Genomic DNA, 16,460 nt, shown 5'->3' with positions numbered 1-16,460 from the left:
GAACTGTTTTTTTTTTCTACTTTCGGTTTAAAAGAAATGATCCTGATATAAATTATTTAATAGTTTACAAGTTAATCTATCTTACACATTGGGCTAATTCTTGCGTAATCAATGCAATCAAATAAATGTTTTCTCATGTTATCTTCCCCCTAACTCCAAAAAATGTTACCTGGCCAGCTGTCTGTGTGCTTTCAAGCGAGAAGTGATTTCCTATCCTGACTTCACACCTTTGCGTGCATTAAATAATAAAGGGGCTAATCAGCATGCACTTGTTATAAACCAGCTGTAAACAGAGCAACTAACTGAATCTCGCCACTCTTGGGCATATTTATTTAATTTTGGCAACCAAAAAACAAACAAACAAAAAAACATGGCGCTGGAAAAAGGTATACTGCCACGCCATGCTAGCTTGCTTTAGATTTAACACCATCAAACACTTGCACTACGTGTTGAAACGATTTTTGCATGGAGGCCGCCATTGCTGGAACTAAAACTAATACCGAAGTGGATGATGGAAATTGCAGAAAATTCTGGAAAATAAATTTGAATATTGCCGAAAAAAAGTTTAGGGTCGGGGATCTAAAATAGGGACAGTCAGGTAATGGGAACCACACATATTTTTTTATTTGGCCTAATAATATTCCATACATGATTGAGCTGTCACCTGATGAACCTTTAATTCTTTTCTATTTTTATTTTTTATATGCTTTATATGTATATGAATTATAAGAGTAAATGTAAGTCCAAAAACTTATTTTGTGACATCAATTTCATACCTGTATTTGAGTTGCCTTTTTGAGGATATACCGGGTAGATTATTCAAAGTCGATGTACATGTAGTCTGAGATGCTGCAGTTCTCTTGTACTTTAGCTATAAAATAAATCTTAATGTATACAATTGTGTAAGATGAAAGAATATTTCAAACACTGCATGAAACAGACCAAAACTTTAACCAAAATATCCTCTATAACATGCTCTCTAAACTGAAGAATATGGTCATATAATTGCAGTCATATGAATTTTGTTCAATGATAAATGCAGAGAGAATTTGCAGAATATATAAAGAAAGTTTTATCGTTGGGATTGGGAAATAAGCACGTCTAGTACAATCTCTTAATTTAGCTATATAGCTTGAAATAGCTATTTAGCTTTATTAAGCTATTCAAAATAGCTTGATTTAGCTATTTATATGCAGTTTTGCATGTATTTGACTATTCACATATGTGCTATGGGCTATCGAAACAACAAGCAAAATCAAAGATAGCTCCAACTTTGCAACTTTTGATTACTTTTAAGCAAAAGATAAATTTCTATTATTTGAGTAACTGTCCACTACCTTGTGTGCATTGAGGCATGGATAAGTATGATTGCTTCTCATTGAATGTACAGAATTAATCAATTATCTTGTTGACCATAATTGGCCTCCTTTATAAATTCATTGAAGAAGTAACTGTATCAATTGCATATGTAGCCCAAAAACTTTTAGAATTTGAGTACAAAGTCTCTTTTGTTTCTATTTTCCTAATTATCTCCCCTTGTTTAAGGGTCACAACCCTAGTTTTAGTATAAACGGAAGCCCTTGGCCCAAGGATACCCTGTGACAAATTTGACAATAATTGGCCAAAGGGTTCTTGAGTTATGGCCCATATTCTAAAAAGTTTACGCACACCGCACAAATGGCCATCATAGCATTAGCTCTTTGGGCCTTTGGCTCAGAAGAGCTTAAAAAATGAACCTCTTACATTGACTTTTGGTCAATATTTTTTTTTACAGTTTTTTGTTTAGTTTTTTGATGAACAGTGTACAGTATTTTCACCCAAATTCCTGTATTTTGAGGACTGCTCTACAGTATTTGGGCCTAAAAATTATCACATGTATGCAAGGAGATTTTAATGAGTGAGTTTTAAATGCATCAATTTCAGATGAGTTCAAGGTTGAGTATCATCACTGCACCAAGGTGCGACTTTTTGTGCATGCTGAGAAAAGTAAACATTTAAGAAAAAGTGTGATAAAATAGCTAAATTAAGATATTCTGAACAGCTTAATAAAGCTATATATATAGCTAAATCAAAAGATTGTACTGGACCTGATAAGTGCTTTCAAACATTGAATACTTAATAAACTAGACCTACTGACATGCAACAGCTAAATTTTTGTTGATAAATGAAGCGTATTCTGAACAAATTATTTACCCAAACAAAGGTGATGCTGTCACAAGATGACGTTCGTACCCATCTGACACTTACACTACTCCTCCTTAATCAGCTGGTAATAACATCATTATCCTCGAATTCAAGAAAAATCTGTTAATAAATTAGTTGGAATGATGATAACAAAACTATTCTTATCAGATACAAATGTATAATATAAGACTTCTATTTCACCCAAGAATACCCAAGCAGGTGACATTCTCTGACTTGTTTACCTGTACTTCGATCGAAATTCTCCTCCTACTTGCTCGCACCCAAGCTTTTACGACCCTCAATTTATCCATCGTAAGTCGGAGAACCCTCCGGCTTTGTACAACTGCTTAAACTTTCCTTATACGCTTTGTGTAAACCATAAACATGCATGACCCAATACACATCTCCATGTGTGAGGTACCTGGAAGTTAATATTATCGAAAAATCTCGCGAGTCACATGACGAGACTTACAGACCCTAACGCAGCCCGAATTTGCTTGGTTCCAATGAAAATCTAGATAATCTTGAGGAAGGGAGCATTCATTATTTGTTGTTGTAAGAAATGCGAATAGGTGATATCACCTATTCGAATAGGTGATATCACTCATTCAAATTGAATAGGTGATATCACTTATTCGAATAGGTGATATCACTTATTCGAATAGGTGATATCACCTATTCAGCACGAATAGGTGATATCACCTATTCGAATAGGTGATATCACCAATTCATTTTGAATAGGTGATATCACCTATTCGAATAAGTGATATCACCTATTAGAATAAGTGATATCACCTATTCGAATAGGTGATATCACCTATTCGAATAGGTGATATCACCTATTCAATTTGAATGAGTGATATCACCTATTCGAATAGGTGATATCACCTATTCGAATAGGTGATATCACTTATTCGAATAGGTGATATCACTTTTTGGCAGTAAATACCAAAACGGCGCCTCATACAAAACCAAACCTTTAATACATGTTGAAATGCAGACGTCCATACTGAATATGCTACCCCACAACAAATTTCACATGATTATAAAGTATAAATCGTCTACACCAAGTGTTCTTCAGTGTAGACAAATCATACGCGCCAAGAAAAAAATACAATGATCCTGAATGCTGCATAACTTTTAACACTACTTTTATATTAATTCATGTTGAAAAATTAGCTTATAGAATAGAGGTGGAAAACGTAAATTACTTGTGAATGTCTTCTGAGATTGCACTCCATTGCCAGCGTCCCTGATGTTGTTCCTCTGTGCCGTCAGTCCAAACTAAATAAAAAGTATATAATGTAACACTATTTTAATTTAGGTGAATTATTCGAATCTGATTAAAAAAGAGGCCTTAAGGATCACCTTAGTATACTGTAAACGTGGAAATTTTGACGACGTGCTAATTTTGACTATATTGACGATTTCTCTTTTCTCGTCAAAATTTCCACTTGTCAAACTTCACATCATATATATATATATATATATATATATATATATATATATATATATATATATATATATATATATATATATATATATATATATATATATATATATATATATTGCGTCACAGCAGACATTGACCATTGTACAACTTTACTGCTTAATTTTCTAGGCTTTCCCTCCATTAAAACTAGATCGAAGTTACCGTTTAACTTCTGTTATACTATTACAAGTATTACACTATTGTAAAGGAACCACGGAAGTATTAAACTGGAGGTACTGTGATCGAGCTCACAAAATAATACCCCCCCCCCCCTTCAATGCGATACAATGTTTTTTAAAGTGCCTAATCAAATTTTGTAAATGTTACTTTGAACTTGCCAAAAAGACCTTGGATTAAAAAATGACACATCCTCTGTTTAAAAGTAGTCTTTTAGTGAAATATGACATTCAATGTTTCTTCATAAGAAAATTATGAACCTGTCATGAATTTTACACTTTTTATACCAGTACCTTGAATTTTTGAGGCCACAATGAACTTTGGTCAAGGTTATGACACACACAGGTCATAAATAATCTTTGTACTAAGTATGAGCTTCCAATGATTCTCCAATACAAAGTTGGAGTCTCACAATGATACAAAGATTGTGTATGACCTAAGGGTGTGCCATGACCTTGACCAAATGTCATTTCGGGACGTTGATAATAACTTTGTATTGGGGTTCACTCAAGTGACCTATTGCTACTGAGTATCTCTTTTCTTCCGTCGTCGTCCGTCGTGCGTCGTGTGTTAACATTTGAACATTTTCAGCTTCTGCTCTAGAACCACTGAACCAATTTCAATCACTTTTGCCATATAAGCATCTATGGGTGAAGGGGAACAAAAATTATGAAATTCATGGCCCCTGTCCTTGAGGGCTGGGGCTAAAGCCATAAAAATTAATGCAATCTTAAAAAATATTCTTCTTTACTCCTGGACATCAAGCAGTCAAACTGCTGGCATGATTGTAGTAAGCATTGAGTCCTCTGCCAAAATTGTGAAATCCATGGCCCCTGGATCAGGAGTTCTGGAGTTAGGAAGAGGCTCTAATGGTTACATTAGTGAATTTGTATTAATTCTTTAAAAATCTTCTCCTCTGCTCCTGGGTATTAATGAAACAAACAAAATGCATAATTATGATGGGGACATATGCCTTTTCCAAAATTGTGAATTTCAAGATTCTAGGGTCAGGGGTTCTGGAGTTAGGGCGGGGCTCTAATGGTTATATAGTGAAAATGCATTTATTCTTTGAAAATCCTCTCTTCTGCTCCTGTGTATTAAGCTGATGAACTAAGTACATAGTTATGATGAGGAAGAGTGCCTCTTCCAAAATTGTGATTTTCATGGCCCGTTGGTCAGGGGTTCTGGATTTAAGGTGGGGCACTAATGATTATATAGTGAAAATGCATCAATTCTTTAAAAATTTTCTCCTCTGTTCCTGGGTAAAAAGAAAAACTAAATGCATAGTTAAGATGGGGACAGATGCCTCTTCCAAAATTTCATGGCCCCCGGGTCAGGGGTTCTGGTGTTAGGGAGGGGCTCTAATGGTTATATAGTGAAAATGTATTAATTCTTCGAAAATCTTCTTCTCTGCTCCTGGGTATTGAGCTGATGAACTAAGTACATACCGGTAGTTATGATGAGGAAGATTGCCTTTTTTCAAAATTGTGAATTTCATGGCCCCATTGGAGGTGTGGGTGGGTTATTTAATACATACTGAAAATAAATTAATGTTTTATTGCCCCTGAGTCAGGGGTTCTGGTATTTGGGCAGGGCTCTATTGAGTAAACAGCAGAAATGCATTAAATACTTTCAAAATCCTCTCTGTCCTAGAGTATTAAGCAAACAGACTAAATGCAATAATATAAATGTAAATGTATGAGTATAAAAATCAGTAAATGTACCTTTTCTCTGCTCCTGGGTACCTAGGAGGCAGAGTACAAAATTGTAATAAGTGAAGCAAATGAGTTACTTCCCTTTGCTAAATTATGTTTAATCAAGAAATCCTTCTGTTTTATTTAATTAACAGGTTATTTGAATGAATGATAATACAAGAAATTTTTTTTATATAAAATTATATATAGAAACAAAATAAAAATGAATGTTTGGTTTAAACGAGTAAAGCATGTTCAAAATCGAATTCTTGCTTAGCAAGCGATATAAAGGATTGACATAAAGATAATTTTTGTAGCAGAGGGCTACTTGTACTTAGTATGTGTACACTGGGGTGTCCTGTTTGATGATAGAAAGAGTTATGGTCAGGTAAATTCATGGAGATCGGAGTTTAGATTGCTAGTGTCTGCTTGAAGTTGCTAGTGCTGGTACCAAGTATTACCAAGTTTATTGTATAGCCAAGAGGCAAGTGTTGGTACCAAGTGTTACCAAGTGGCAAGCAGCTAGGTTGTTTGTGAAGCCAAGAGACATCACTTCGAGTAAATATACAGGCATTAGAGATTTCTCTCTGTGTACTTAATTGTAGCACTAGGCAAATGGCAAAAACAATATCTGTAGATATTGAATACCTACACTCTCGGCAATTGTCCGTTGTATTTGTATATTTTACATTCATTATCATCCATGTAAGACTTGGGAAAACCAAGTATGATCCCAAGGAGATCACTCGGGTCTCATTTGTTACAATAAGTAAGAGTAATTTTACCAGATTTTTGAAATTCTTGAGCAAAATAGCTTCAATTATCAGTTAACTTTGTTTAATACTTCTATGGATCCTTTACAGTGTTGTATTATACTCAGGTGACCGTTAAAGCCCTTGAGCCTCTTGTATTTTAAATGATCAAAATTCTTGTACAATTCTCTTATTTAATTGAGCTTCCATTACATACGTTACAGTGATTAATTATTATAGGTGAATAGCAAAAGGGAATAACTTCTCTCAGTAGACTAAAAACAAACAAAGCCTCACCCTAGCACCAGAGGGCCTTGACCCAGGGGCCGAGAAATTTGCAATTTCGGAAGAGGCACCCTTGCTCTTCATAACCATGCACTATGAATGTTTCCTAGTAAATACCCAGGAGTAGAATAGAAGATTTTTAAAGAAATAATGCATTTTCATAATATATTTTTGAAGAGGCACCCTTGCTCATCATAACCATGCACATACTTTATCTGCTAAATGCCCAGGAGCAGAGATTGATTGATTGTATGAATGTTGCTTAACGTCCCATTCGAGAATTTTTCTTTCGTATAGAGACGTCACCTTATGCCAGAGAAGGGCTTCAAATTTAGACCTATACTCGGAATTCAGGGCTATTAAGCAGTGAGCATTCTTTATCGTGTCAACGCCTACTTACACGGGACCTCAGTTTTTAAGGTCTCATCCGAATCACCCGTGACTTTAACATCTAATGTCGGGCGTTTGGCGAAAGAACAGTCACTGTTTATGTTTACGTCTTTGGTTTGACGCGCGCTGCGAACGAGAATCAAACCCAGGTCTCCCGATCAAGAAGCGAACGCCCTACCACTAGACTACCATGACTGGTTCAGGAGCAAAGAAGATTTTCAACGAATTAGTGCATTTCAATATAATTGATAGAGCTCTGCCCTAAATCCAGAACCCCTGACTCAGGAGCCAAGAAATTCATAATTTTGGAAGAGGCACCCTTGCTCATCATAACTATGTACTTATTTTGTTTGCTTAATACCGAGAAGCAGAGAAGGTTTTCAACAAAAAAAATAATAGTATTGCACTTTCACTATATAATCAACAGAGCCCCCCTTCACTTCCCGAAAAAAAAAAAAAAAAAAAACAGAACGCCTGACCCTTGGGCCATAAATTTTACAATTTTGGAAGAAGCAACCTTGCTACCATAACTATCCACTTAGTATATTTTTGTAAATGTTACTTTGAACTTGCCAAAAAGACCTTGGATAAAAAAAATTTTCAAAAAATTCACGTATTTTCACTATATTATCAATAGAAAAAAGTAGAGTCCTATCCTTACATAGAACCCCTGATCCAGGGGCCATGATATTTACATGGAAGAAACACCCTTGCTCATCATAACTATTTAGTTGGTTTGTTTGCTTAATACCCAGGATCAGAGAAGAAGATTTTCAAAGAATAATGCATTTTCACTATATAAGCAACAGAGCCCCTCCCCCAACACCAGATCCCCTGACCCTTGGGCCACAAATGTCAAAATTATGGAAGAGGCGTCCTTGCTCATCATAACCATGCATTTAGTTTATCTGCTAAATATACGGGGGAGAAGATTTTTAAAGAATTTGAGCACTGCAATATTTAGTAGAGGGAAACATTACTTGATAAAATTGATATCAGGCGTCCATTATAAGCGCACGCGATCTGCATTTTTGTACAAATCACCTTGCATATTTAGTTAGTGGATGGCTTTAGGGTGATTTATGTATGTTATATATAAATTTTCACACCATTAAAATCAATGTCATGCGAGGTCGCACCTGAATATCAATGTCTGCATTTTTCATAGCGATTTCGGGCGAAATCTAACTTTTAAAATGATCGAATGACCTTTCTTTATCGTCTACTAAATTCCAAAAGCGTTTTAAACATGTAATACAACACAACATCCTCGATACTCGGCACAGATAATCGAAAGCAACGCAAGTTAATATCGATATATACGACATTCAACGGATTCTTACAATAGGACTAATTTGAATAACCTCGCTCTTCATTCCAAACGGCGTTTAGCAATATTTAATGCTCTCTCTTATTGGCTAATCTTTTCAAAGAGACTGGTTAATAGGCGGAGGTAAAAATCAAAGAAGCACAGATACATGTAACCCTCCCCCCCCCCCCCAAAAAAAAACAACGTTTATTTACAGTTGTATCATTGCTGCGGCGTTTTTCCTTTGATGTCCACTGTGTTTTTATTTTTGATACACCATGACTAACTGTGCTCTAACAACCATGCTCTATCAAGATAGAACACGCCAGGGTAATGATGCAACAATTCCAATGACCCTTGACCTTACATTGATATAGAAAAAGAATATAAACAAAGTAGCTGACTTTATAAGCAAAATACAAACACATATAAACATAGTGAAGGTATACCTTTCCTTAGGTCTACATAAAACATTAAATTTTGCACGTCAATTTTTAAATCCAAAATGGAATTCACACACGCACATTTTTATAAATGAACGTTTTCGTCTCTCATAAACTTAAAGCGTAACAAACCACACACAATGTAGTACAGGGAGCGAGGTGGATATTCCTTGTTTTCTTATTCCAACACAAATCGCTGCATCCAGTAATTTAAACAGAGAATCGCTGTTCATCTCGGTCAAAAGTGGACATTTTCCTGTGCCGCATGCTACTCCTTGATTTATAGCCTGAACGTTTAAATTGCCATTTGGTATATTTACGAGTTTTGATATTTTTTAGTCTATCAAACGCTGAATTTCATGATTGGACACTTGTACAAACTTTTCATTTTCGCCTTCGTGTCGAACTCGGGACTGGTGAAATTAACGCCATCATGTCTAAAATAGCTCCTATATCGAAATCCATAATAAGTTCAATTTTTAGTCCCGGTAGATCAAACGTCATACTTCCCAAAGAATCTTCAACCTGCATCTGGTTTCCTAACTGATCTAAGGAATATTCCTTCATAATTTTGGTTTCCGTGTCTATAAGAATTGCGCAAGCATAAAATCACAACCGTCATCCATGGCGTTCAAAATATGAATGGACGAGGTAGAAAGTTCAAGAAATACAGCGCGCTATACTTTTCGAATCACGTACTCTTTTTTCATTGGTTATATAAAATGGTATGATGAAATTTTGATAGATCATGGCTAATTCAGTGCATGAGAATATAGTTGAATTACATGCTATTAACGTGAAATTGATAGATCATGGGTAACTCAGTGCATGAGAACAATGATACAAAACATATAGAGTACCTTTTAACTCGTGCATCTTCAGATATCAGACTCGGGGGACAAGCCCCCTCGTCTGATATCTGAAGATACACTCGTTAAAAGGTACTCTATATATTACATATATTTTAATCTTTGTACTATTTGTATCATTGTTTGCGAGGTTTTCCTTTGATCTCAGCCATTCATTTTTTCCTGATTTACAACAGTTTGCTGTGGTGTATCTGTGATAGATCACACCTTCTTTATGAAGAGTAGCAAGAAATAAAAAAAACGTATTTATTATTTAATTACAATTTCAAGGAAATTGAATCATTTTTCACTGCTCACACAGCCACTCAAGGCTTGAAATGAAATACACATTTGTTAAGCACTGGCCCTGGCTTTAAGATACAGGTATTTGGAAGCTCAGCATTTTCACTTCCGGATCCAATTTCAGGAACGCCTCTTGTTACCACACTGTCGGACACCGCCATCGGATTCAAATTTTCATCCCTGAGATTTTCTGACTCATTCATTTTAAGCACAATTGTTTCACGTTGCATTTTTTTTCATGTTTGGCGGATTCAAAACTTCAGAAACACACTCTTGCAGTGCTGAATTAGATGGTTTGTATTTTCTGATTGCCGTTTCTGACCTGTGACCTGTCCAAGACATGATTTCCTGCTCGTCGATCCCAGCATGATATAACTAGGTAGCACACGTCCTCTTGCCCGAGTGATTGGTAAAGTTTCCCTTCAGTCCAGCTTTACCTGTGATTTCTTTCATTAGCCCCCCTTAATTTGTTAACTCCCAGTACTCGTTCACCATATCGCAAAGGCGTTGTAACCAGTAATTCAGCATTTCTGCGTTTATTTCCTTCATCCAAGGTACATTCTCTCGAGATGCGCGCCATTTATTGAACATTTCAACGCACCATTTCGTATTTCTCGGAGTATTAGGATTTGTCTGAGAGTCAATCAGCTGCCGCAAATCATCATCTGATACAGCGTCAGCAAACCTTCGATTCTGTGACTCATTAACACATTCAAGAGTTTCCATTTTCATGTCACCATCAATTTGTTCTAATGAATTCTCCCGCGAGAAATCCCCTAGTCAAAATTTATAGTCCGATAGTCCATGTGTGTAGAATCTTCATCCCCTAATTTGAAGGGCGAGTCCCTTTTTCATGATATATGAAGAAACTTTCCTGATTTCACGTAGCTACGGATAGCGATCACATGACTTTACAAGTGAATTCTTAATTGAGGTTTTTTGGGTCCGCTTATTCTGGAAATGCGCCTATTTCAATATGGCAGACTACAGTTCTAAAGTTCCCGGGAAAAGTTACAGGAAAGCTCAGCAGTAAAGGTAGATCAAGTGAGGCCAACATTTTTTTATCCTGTTTTACGGGAGCGCCGACCCTAATTTGGGCTAAAATGAAATAAAAATAAAAGTCCCTAATTCAAGTTTTATTTTTATTTCTCCCGCCGATAGTTTATTTATAGTCACTGAAAAAATAAAAGAATTATAAAGAACCTTTTCACAAGCCTTTCAAAATGCGATTTATCATTCATTTGGCTGAGGTAAATATATTCATCCAATCACATTCACAGTATTCGAAGCGTGAATAGTCACTGCACAGCATAGCGCCAAAAGGTTTCACGTGTTTTTAAATAGTCAGTTTAAAAAGTGTCAATGTCATATATTAGGAAAAAAGTATAAATTTTAATGAAAGATTGAATGAAATAGACGAAACAGTAATCTTGATCAAATGTCACGCGGAGGGCCACGTGGAAATCGAGGTTCTGTCAACTGCTTTTTTTGAAAGGTTTTGAGTACGTATTATCTTTGACAATTGCTTCAATACATTTAAATACGTCTTGAAGATTTTTTAAAACTTAATTTTAAGACAAAAATGTTTTTTTTTTACAAGTAACGACAGAACCGGACACTGTAGAACTGGTAGAAAGTGGCATGACTGAGGAAATTCGAGTCACAACTTTCACTCGTTTTTTATTGGAATTCATAATTACCTACGAAAATATATATGCTTGATTGATACAAGTCGTTATTTCCTTTTTATTGCTTTATGGAATTTTGCGTGCTATGTAACAAATTAATGTACATTGATCAGCGTATTAATCATGTCAGCTGATATAGTGTACATGTATATCTCTTGTTTAGTAAAACAACCTTTTTTTACCACTAGGGAAAAGTATTGTTGTAAATGATACGCTCTTACAACTATTATTTCAATTGAAGACCTGGTTTCTTTTTTTTTCATTCAAAAGTTGTGGAATAGAACCAGTTTCAACAATTAAATTTTTAAATTGTGCAGTAAACAGAATATTCATTTGTCATGCGTATTTTACATGTGTATACTATGGGGAAGATGTGTATTTTCTACAATCATGTTGAAAGTTAGCATGCTCAGAAAGAAAAATATAAGGATAAAAAGATATCAAATATACTACAGACTGAGGAAGTTTGAATATGTTTTGAACAGAGATATTGTGGTACGTTTTTTCCACCTACGTATATTAATTGGAATTGCATTGAAAAAAATATTATACAACTTTTCTTTTTATCATGTCTCATGTGCACTTGGAATTCTGTGAATTAATCTATTTTAGCTGATCCATTGAAAGTCTCACTGTATTTTCTCCATAGCTTTGCCAGAGCTAGTTCAAAATCCTCAGATCTTGTAATTTGCTGAATACCGAAAAATAAAAGATTCTGAAAAGTATATGAGGGGTGTGACATAAGTCCTATAGGTTTAAATATAAAGTTTAATAATATCTGGAGTCCACATCAAAATACGTGTGTATTCCCCTAAATGTTACAGCTATATCAAGCATATTGGTCATTTTATGCAATGCACGCGCGTGCACGTGCATGCAAGTGCATGATTACCATGTCATCTTGTATACACTATTAATTTATCTTCATATTCTCAGTATCAAAGCATGTCATAAAAATATAGTTATAGCAAGTATATTGGTTATGCGCGCACGTGCATGAATGTGCATGCTGACAGGTCATCTTTACAACACTTTGAAAATGCTTTTATATTCTGAGTTTCAAAGCATTTCATCAAAAAATATAAAAATTATGGCTATATCAAGTATATTGGCTATTTTACGCATAGCACGCGTGTGCACGTGCATGCATATGTGCATTGAGACCATGTCATCTTGTCTACACTTATCATATCTCTAAGCTTTTCATCAAGCAATATAAAAGTTGCGCCTTTATCAACTATATTGGTCATTTTACACATTGCACGCACATGCATGCACTTGTGCGCAAAAGGACCTTCAATCCGCACATCTACATAACATTCCTATTAACCCTAAAAAGGTTTCACCTCAATTGGATGTGTAGTTTACGAGATCACTCACGGACAAAAAAGTACCCAAGAAGAAAAATAACTAGCACTAATTGTGACGGGAACCGTTACGGATGTTCCCCAAACGCTCCCCTACTCCATCATGCTGGTTGAAAAAAAATAAATTAAATAAATATATACCGGCAAAAACAAAATTTAATTATGGTTAATTGGAAAATTACTTTTTAACCAGAAAATCTTAAACAGAAACTAGACTTATCAAGAGAAATGTCCATGCTGCATGACTAATATTCTAACTATGCAGCAGTAGTAAAATAAAAGATTGAATTTTATCAGACCAGCAAACACATGCAAATAGTTCCAATATGTATCACCTTGTCAAACTTTTTTCCAGAGAAGAAAAATAAAAACTACTTTTAATTGTAACGGGGACAGTTACAAATGTTCCCCAAACGCTCCCCAACTCCCTTTTGGTGGCTTATTCCCTGTAAGCTTCATTAACTGAAGCGATCAAGTATTTTGGTCGTTTAACGGATTACAAGCGCGCGCACGTGCATGCATGTGCATGATGATCATGTCATCTCGTCTATACTCAAATACATCTTTACACTCTGAGTATCAAAACATTTCATCAAAAAATATAAAAGATGCGGTTATATAGGTATATTGGTCACTTAAGTATTGCACACACGCGCACGTGATTGCATGTGCATGATGATCATATCTTCTTGTCTACACTATTAAAATATATTTTAATATAATGAGTATGAGAGCATTTCATCAAAAAGTATAAAAGTTACGCCTTTATCAAGCATATTGGTCATTTTACGCATTAAACACGCGCGCACGTGCATGCAGATGAATGACGACCATGTCATCTTGTCAACACTTTTAATATATTTCTATATTCTGAATATCAAAGCATTTCATCAAATAGTATTAAAGTTACAGCTATATCAAGCAATAGCAGACAAGGGGACTTGCTGTCAGTGTAATAGTGATACTGGTAAAGTCATCATTTGATTTTTGTTATGCCAAATTTAATAAATGTAGAAAATTGGCAATCTTTTGGGTGTAAACTTCTGCAAGTTATATATATCTTATATATATAATTACATGTTCACTGAAATTCTATATGTAGGATACAGACATTATGTATTTTGATGTGGACTCCAGATAATATTATTAAATTTTATATTCAGATAAATTTATCAAGTACGGTGTATAAAATATGAGAATGTGAGGTAAAGACCATTCATGCTGATATTAATTCAACTACTGCAGCTCGACTTAAGAATGACTTTTAATCTCTTCCAAAAAAGCAGACAAGAATCACTTGATGAAACTGAACTAACATAGACTACTTTTCTTGTCAATTTTACATTATCTCTTGTTTGAGTGTTACATCTGAAGTGGTAACAGACCACTTCACATATACACTTTTTTTTCATTTTTCATGTATAATCTACTCTGTGAGTGTTATGTTTGGTGTGGTAATAGACCGCTCCACATGTAGACCTTTTTTTTTAATTTCATGTATAATGTGCTATGTGAGTGTTACATGTATGTCAGGTGCGGTAATTGGCTGCTGCAGAGTATTCTTTTCTTTTTTTTTTTTCTTTTTTTTTTTTTTTTGAAAAAAAAATTATGCATAATCTACTGTGCAAGTGTTATGTCGGGTTCGGCAATAGACCGCTCAACATAGAGACTATTCTTTATTATGCATAATCTACTGTGTGAGTGTTTGTCAGGTTCTTTAATAAGCTGCTCCACTTATTATGTAGACTCTTCATTTTCATTTTTCATATAAAATGTCCTGCGTGAAGTGTTATGTCGTTCTTACGTTTTCATTTTCTTTTTAATTTTTACGTATAGTTTCTGAATGTCTCAGGTCAAGGTGACTGTTACAATATGTTTCCCTAGGACTAATGTTATTATCCTACTTGCTCAAATATGTTTGATCCAATGAAATTACTTTTGATAAATTTGAAAGAGTGCTGTTCATATTTTTTCAATGATATTATTCTATGCAATAGAATTATGTGTATTGTGCAGTGCTATGTAAAATGGATTTTTTTTGGTCTCAGTATGGCCAAGATGTTTTTTTCTGACAAAGGTGCATATATTTAGGGCGGGGTGTTGACATTGCATTATAAAATGCCTATAATATGGGCGTTTCAAGTTCAGTAAAATGTCATATTTGTTTGATTGGGATGAGTGGAATATTTTTATTCAATCCCTACTTCTATTCAAGTGGAATATACTTTAAAATTGACATAAAATAAGGTGTTTGTAGTACCAATTAAATATCCTATTGAGTCACATTCTTTGTAAAACTGTTTTGCATTTTTTTTTAAAAGCACATCAATTTTTATTCTTATTTTCAATTCTTGAAAAGGGAATGGGGGGGGGGACCATTTGGTACCTTAAGTTCATTAGCCTTCAATGTGGTCAAGATTTTTGAGTAAGGTCAAGATTTTTGAGTAAGGAATAGTATTGGACACATCTTTTATATACTAATATTATTGAAAAAAGTCTATTTGAACAGATATTTTTTTGTAGATCTTACATAAGAAAATATAGAATTTGTTTGCATGAAAGTAATCAAATTTGTTAAGGTTAAAGAGTTTTTATATGTGTGTTTTTAATTACATTTCTGTTCAAGTAATCTATTGTTGAAATATAAATTCATGTTTTCATTTTGTTTAGGAATAAATATAAAAACCAGAAGTCTCTGATGAGACTGTAGCTCTACTGGTCTGTTTGTATAACAAAAGAAAAGTAGCACTTGGATTTGAAACATTGCAACATGCAACAATAAATAGAATTATGTATCTTAATGTAGTCTACTTCTGTGCCAAGTTATATTGAAATCAAATGAAAACTGTAGGAGGAGTAGCGTTTTGAAAGTATTTCACGGAAATTTCTATTTTTAGTAACCATGACAACACCATTCACCCAAATAAAAAAAAAACAGAAATACATATTATGTATCGTAGTGTATTCCAACTGTGTGCCAAATTAGATTGAAATCAGACCAAAATTGTAGGAGGAGTAACGTTTAATGGGAATTTCAAAAAAATTTCTACTTTAAGTAACCATGGCAACACTGTTCATCGAATTCAAAAACCAATCCAATAAATTATGTATCTTAGTATAGTCTCCTTGTATGCCTAATTATATTAAAAGCAGACTAAAACTGTAGCAGGAGTAGTGTTTTAAAGGAATTTCACAGAAATTTCTATTTTTAGTAACCATGGCAACACCGTCCATCGAAATCAAAAACCGATGAACTAAATTATGTATCTTAGTGTAGTCTACCTGTGTGCCAAGTTATATTGAAATCGGACCAAAACTGTAGGAGGAGTAGCGTTTTAAAGGAATTACACAGAAATTTCTATTTTTAGTAACCATGGCAACACCGTCCATGGAAATCAAAAACCTATGCACTAAATTATGTATCTTAGTGTTGTCTACTTGTAAGCCAAGTTATATTGAAATTGGACAAAAACTGTAGGAGAAGTAGCGTTTTAAAGGAATTTCACAGAAATTTCTATTTTTAGTAAC

The 16,460-nt window shown here is 34.5% G+C and overlaps 1 protein-coding gene and 1 long non-coding RNA gene across 2 annotated transcripts in view; both read right to left on the bottom strand.

Moving 5' to 3' along the window:
• LOC133204734 (macrophage mannose receptor 1-like) overlaps window positions 1–16,460 on the bottom strand; it is a 151,320-nt gene that overhangs the window by 37,227 nt on the left and 97,633 nt on the right. Inside the window, exon 13 of the mRNA XM_061340474.1 lies at window positions 3,396–3,468. Within this exon, the coding sequence (XP_061196458.1) occupies window positions 3,396–3,468 (73 nt within the window). The remainder of the gene's footprint in view (window positions 1–3,395; window positions 3,469–16,460) is intronic.
• Window positions 783–2,805, bottom strand: LOC133171819 (uncharacterized). The gene is made up of 3 exons (XR_009718874.1): window positions 2,427–2,805; window positions 2,194–2,304; window positions 783–871 (listed from the first exon to the last, which is right to left on the bottom strand). It is a non-coding gene; the product is annotated as an uncharacterized LOC133171819 (long non-coding RNA).

This window comes from Saccostrea echinata, unplaced genomic scaffold, assembly GCF_033153115.1.
Source record: "Saccostrea echinata isolate AGI-Se365-2 ecotype Australia unplaced genomic scaffold, CSIRO_AGI_Sech_v1 ptg000054l, whole genome shotgun sequence".
Taxonomy (NCBI): Eukaryota; Metazoa; Mollusca; class Bivalvia; order Ostreida; family Ostreidae; genus Saccostrea; species Saccostrea echinata.
Note: the sequence above shows the minus strand (reverse complement) of the source record. Positions and strands in the feature narration are given on the sequence as shown.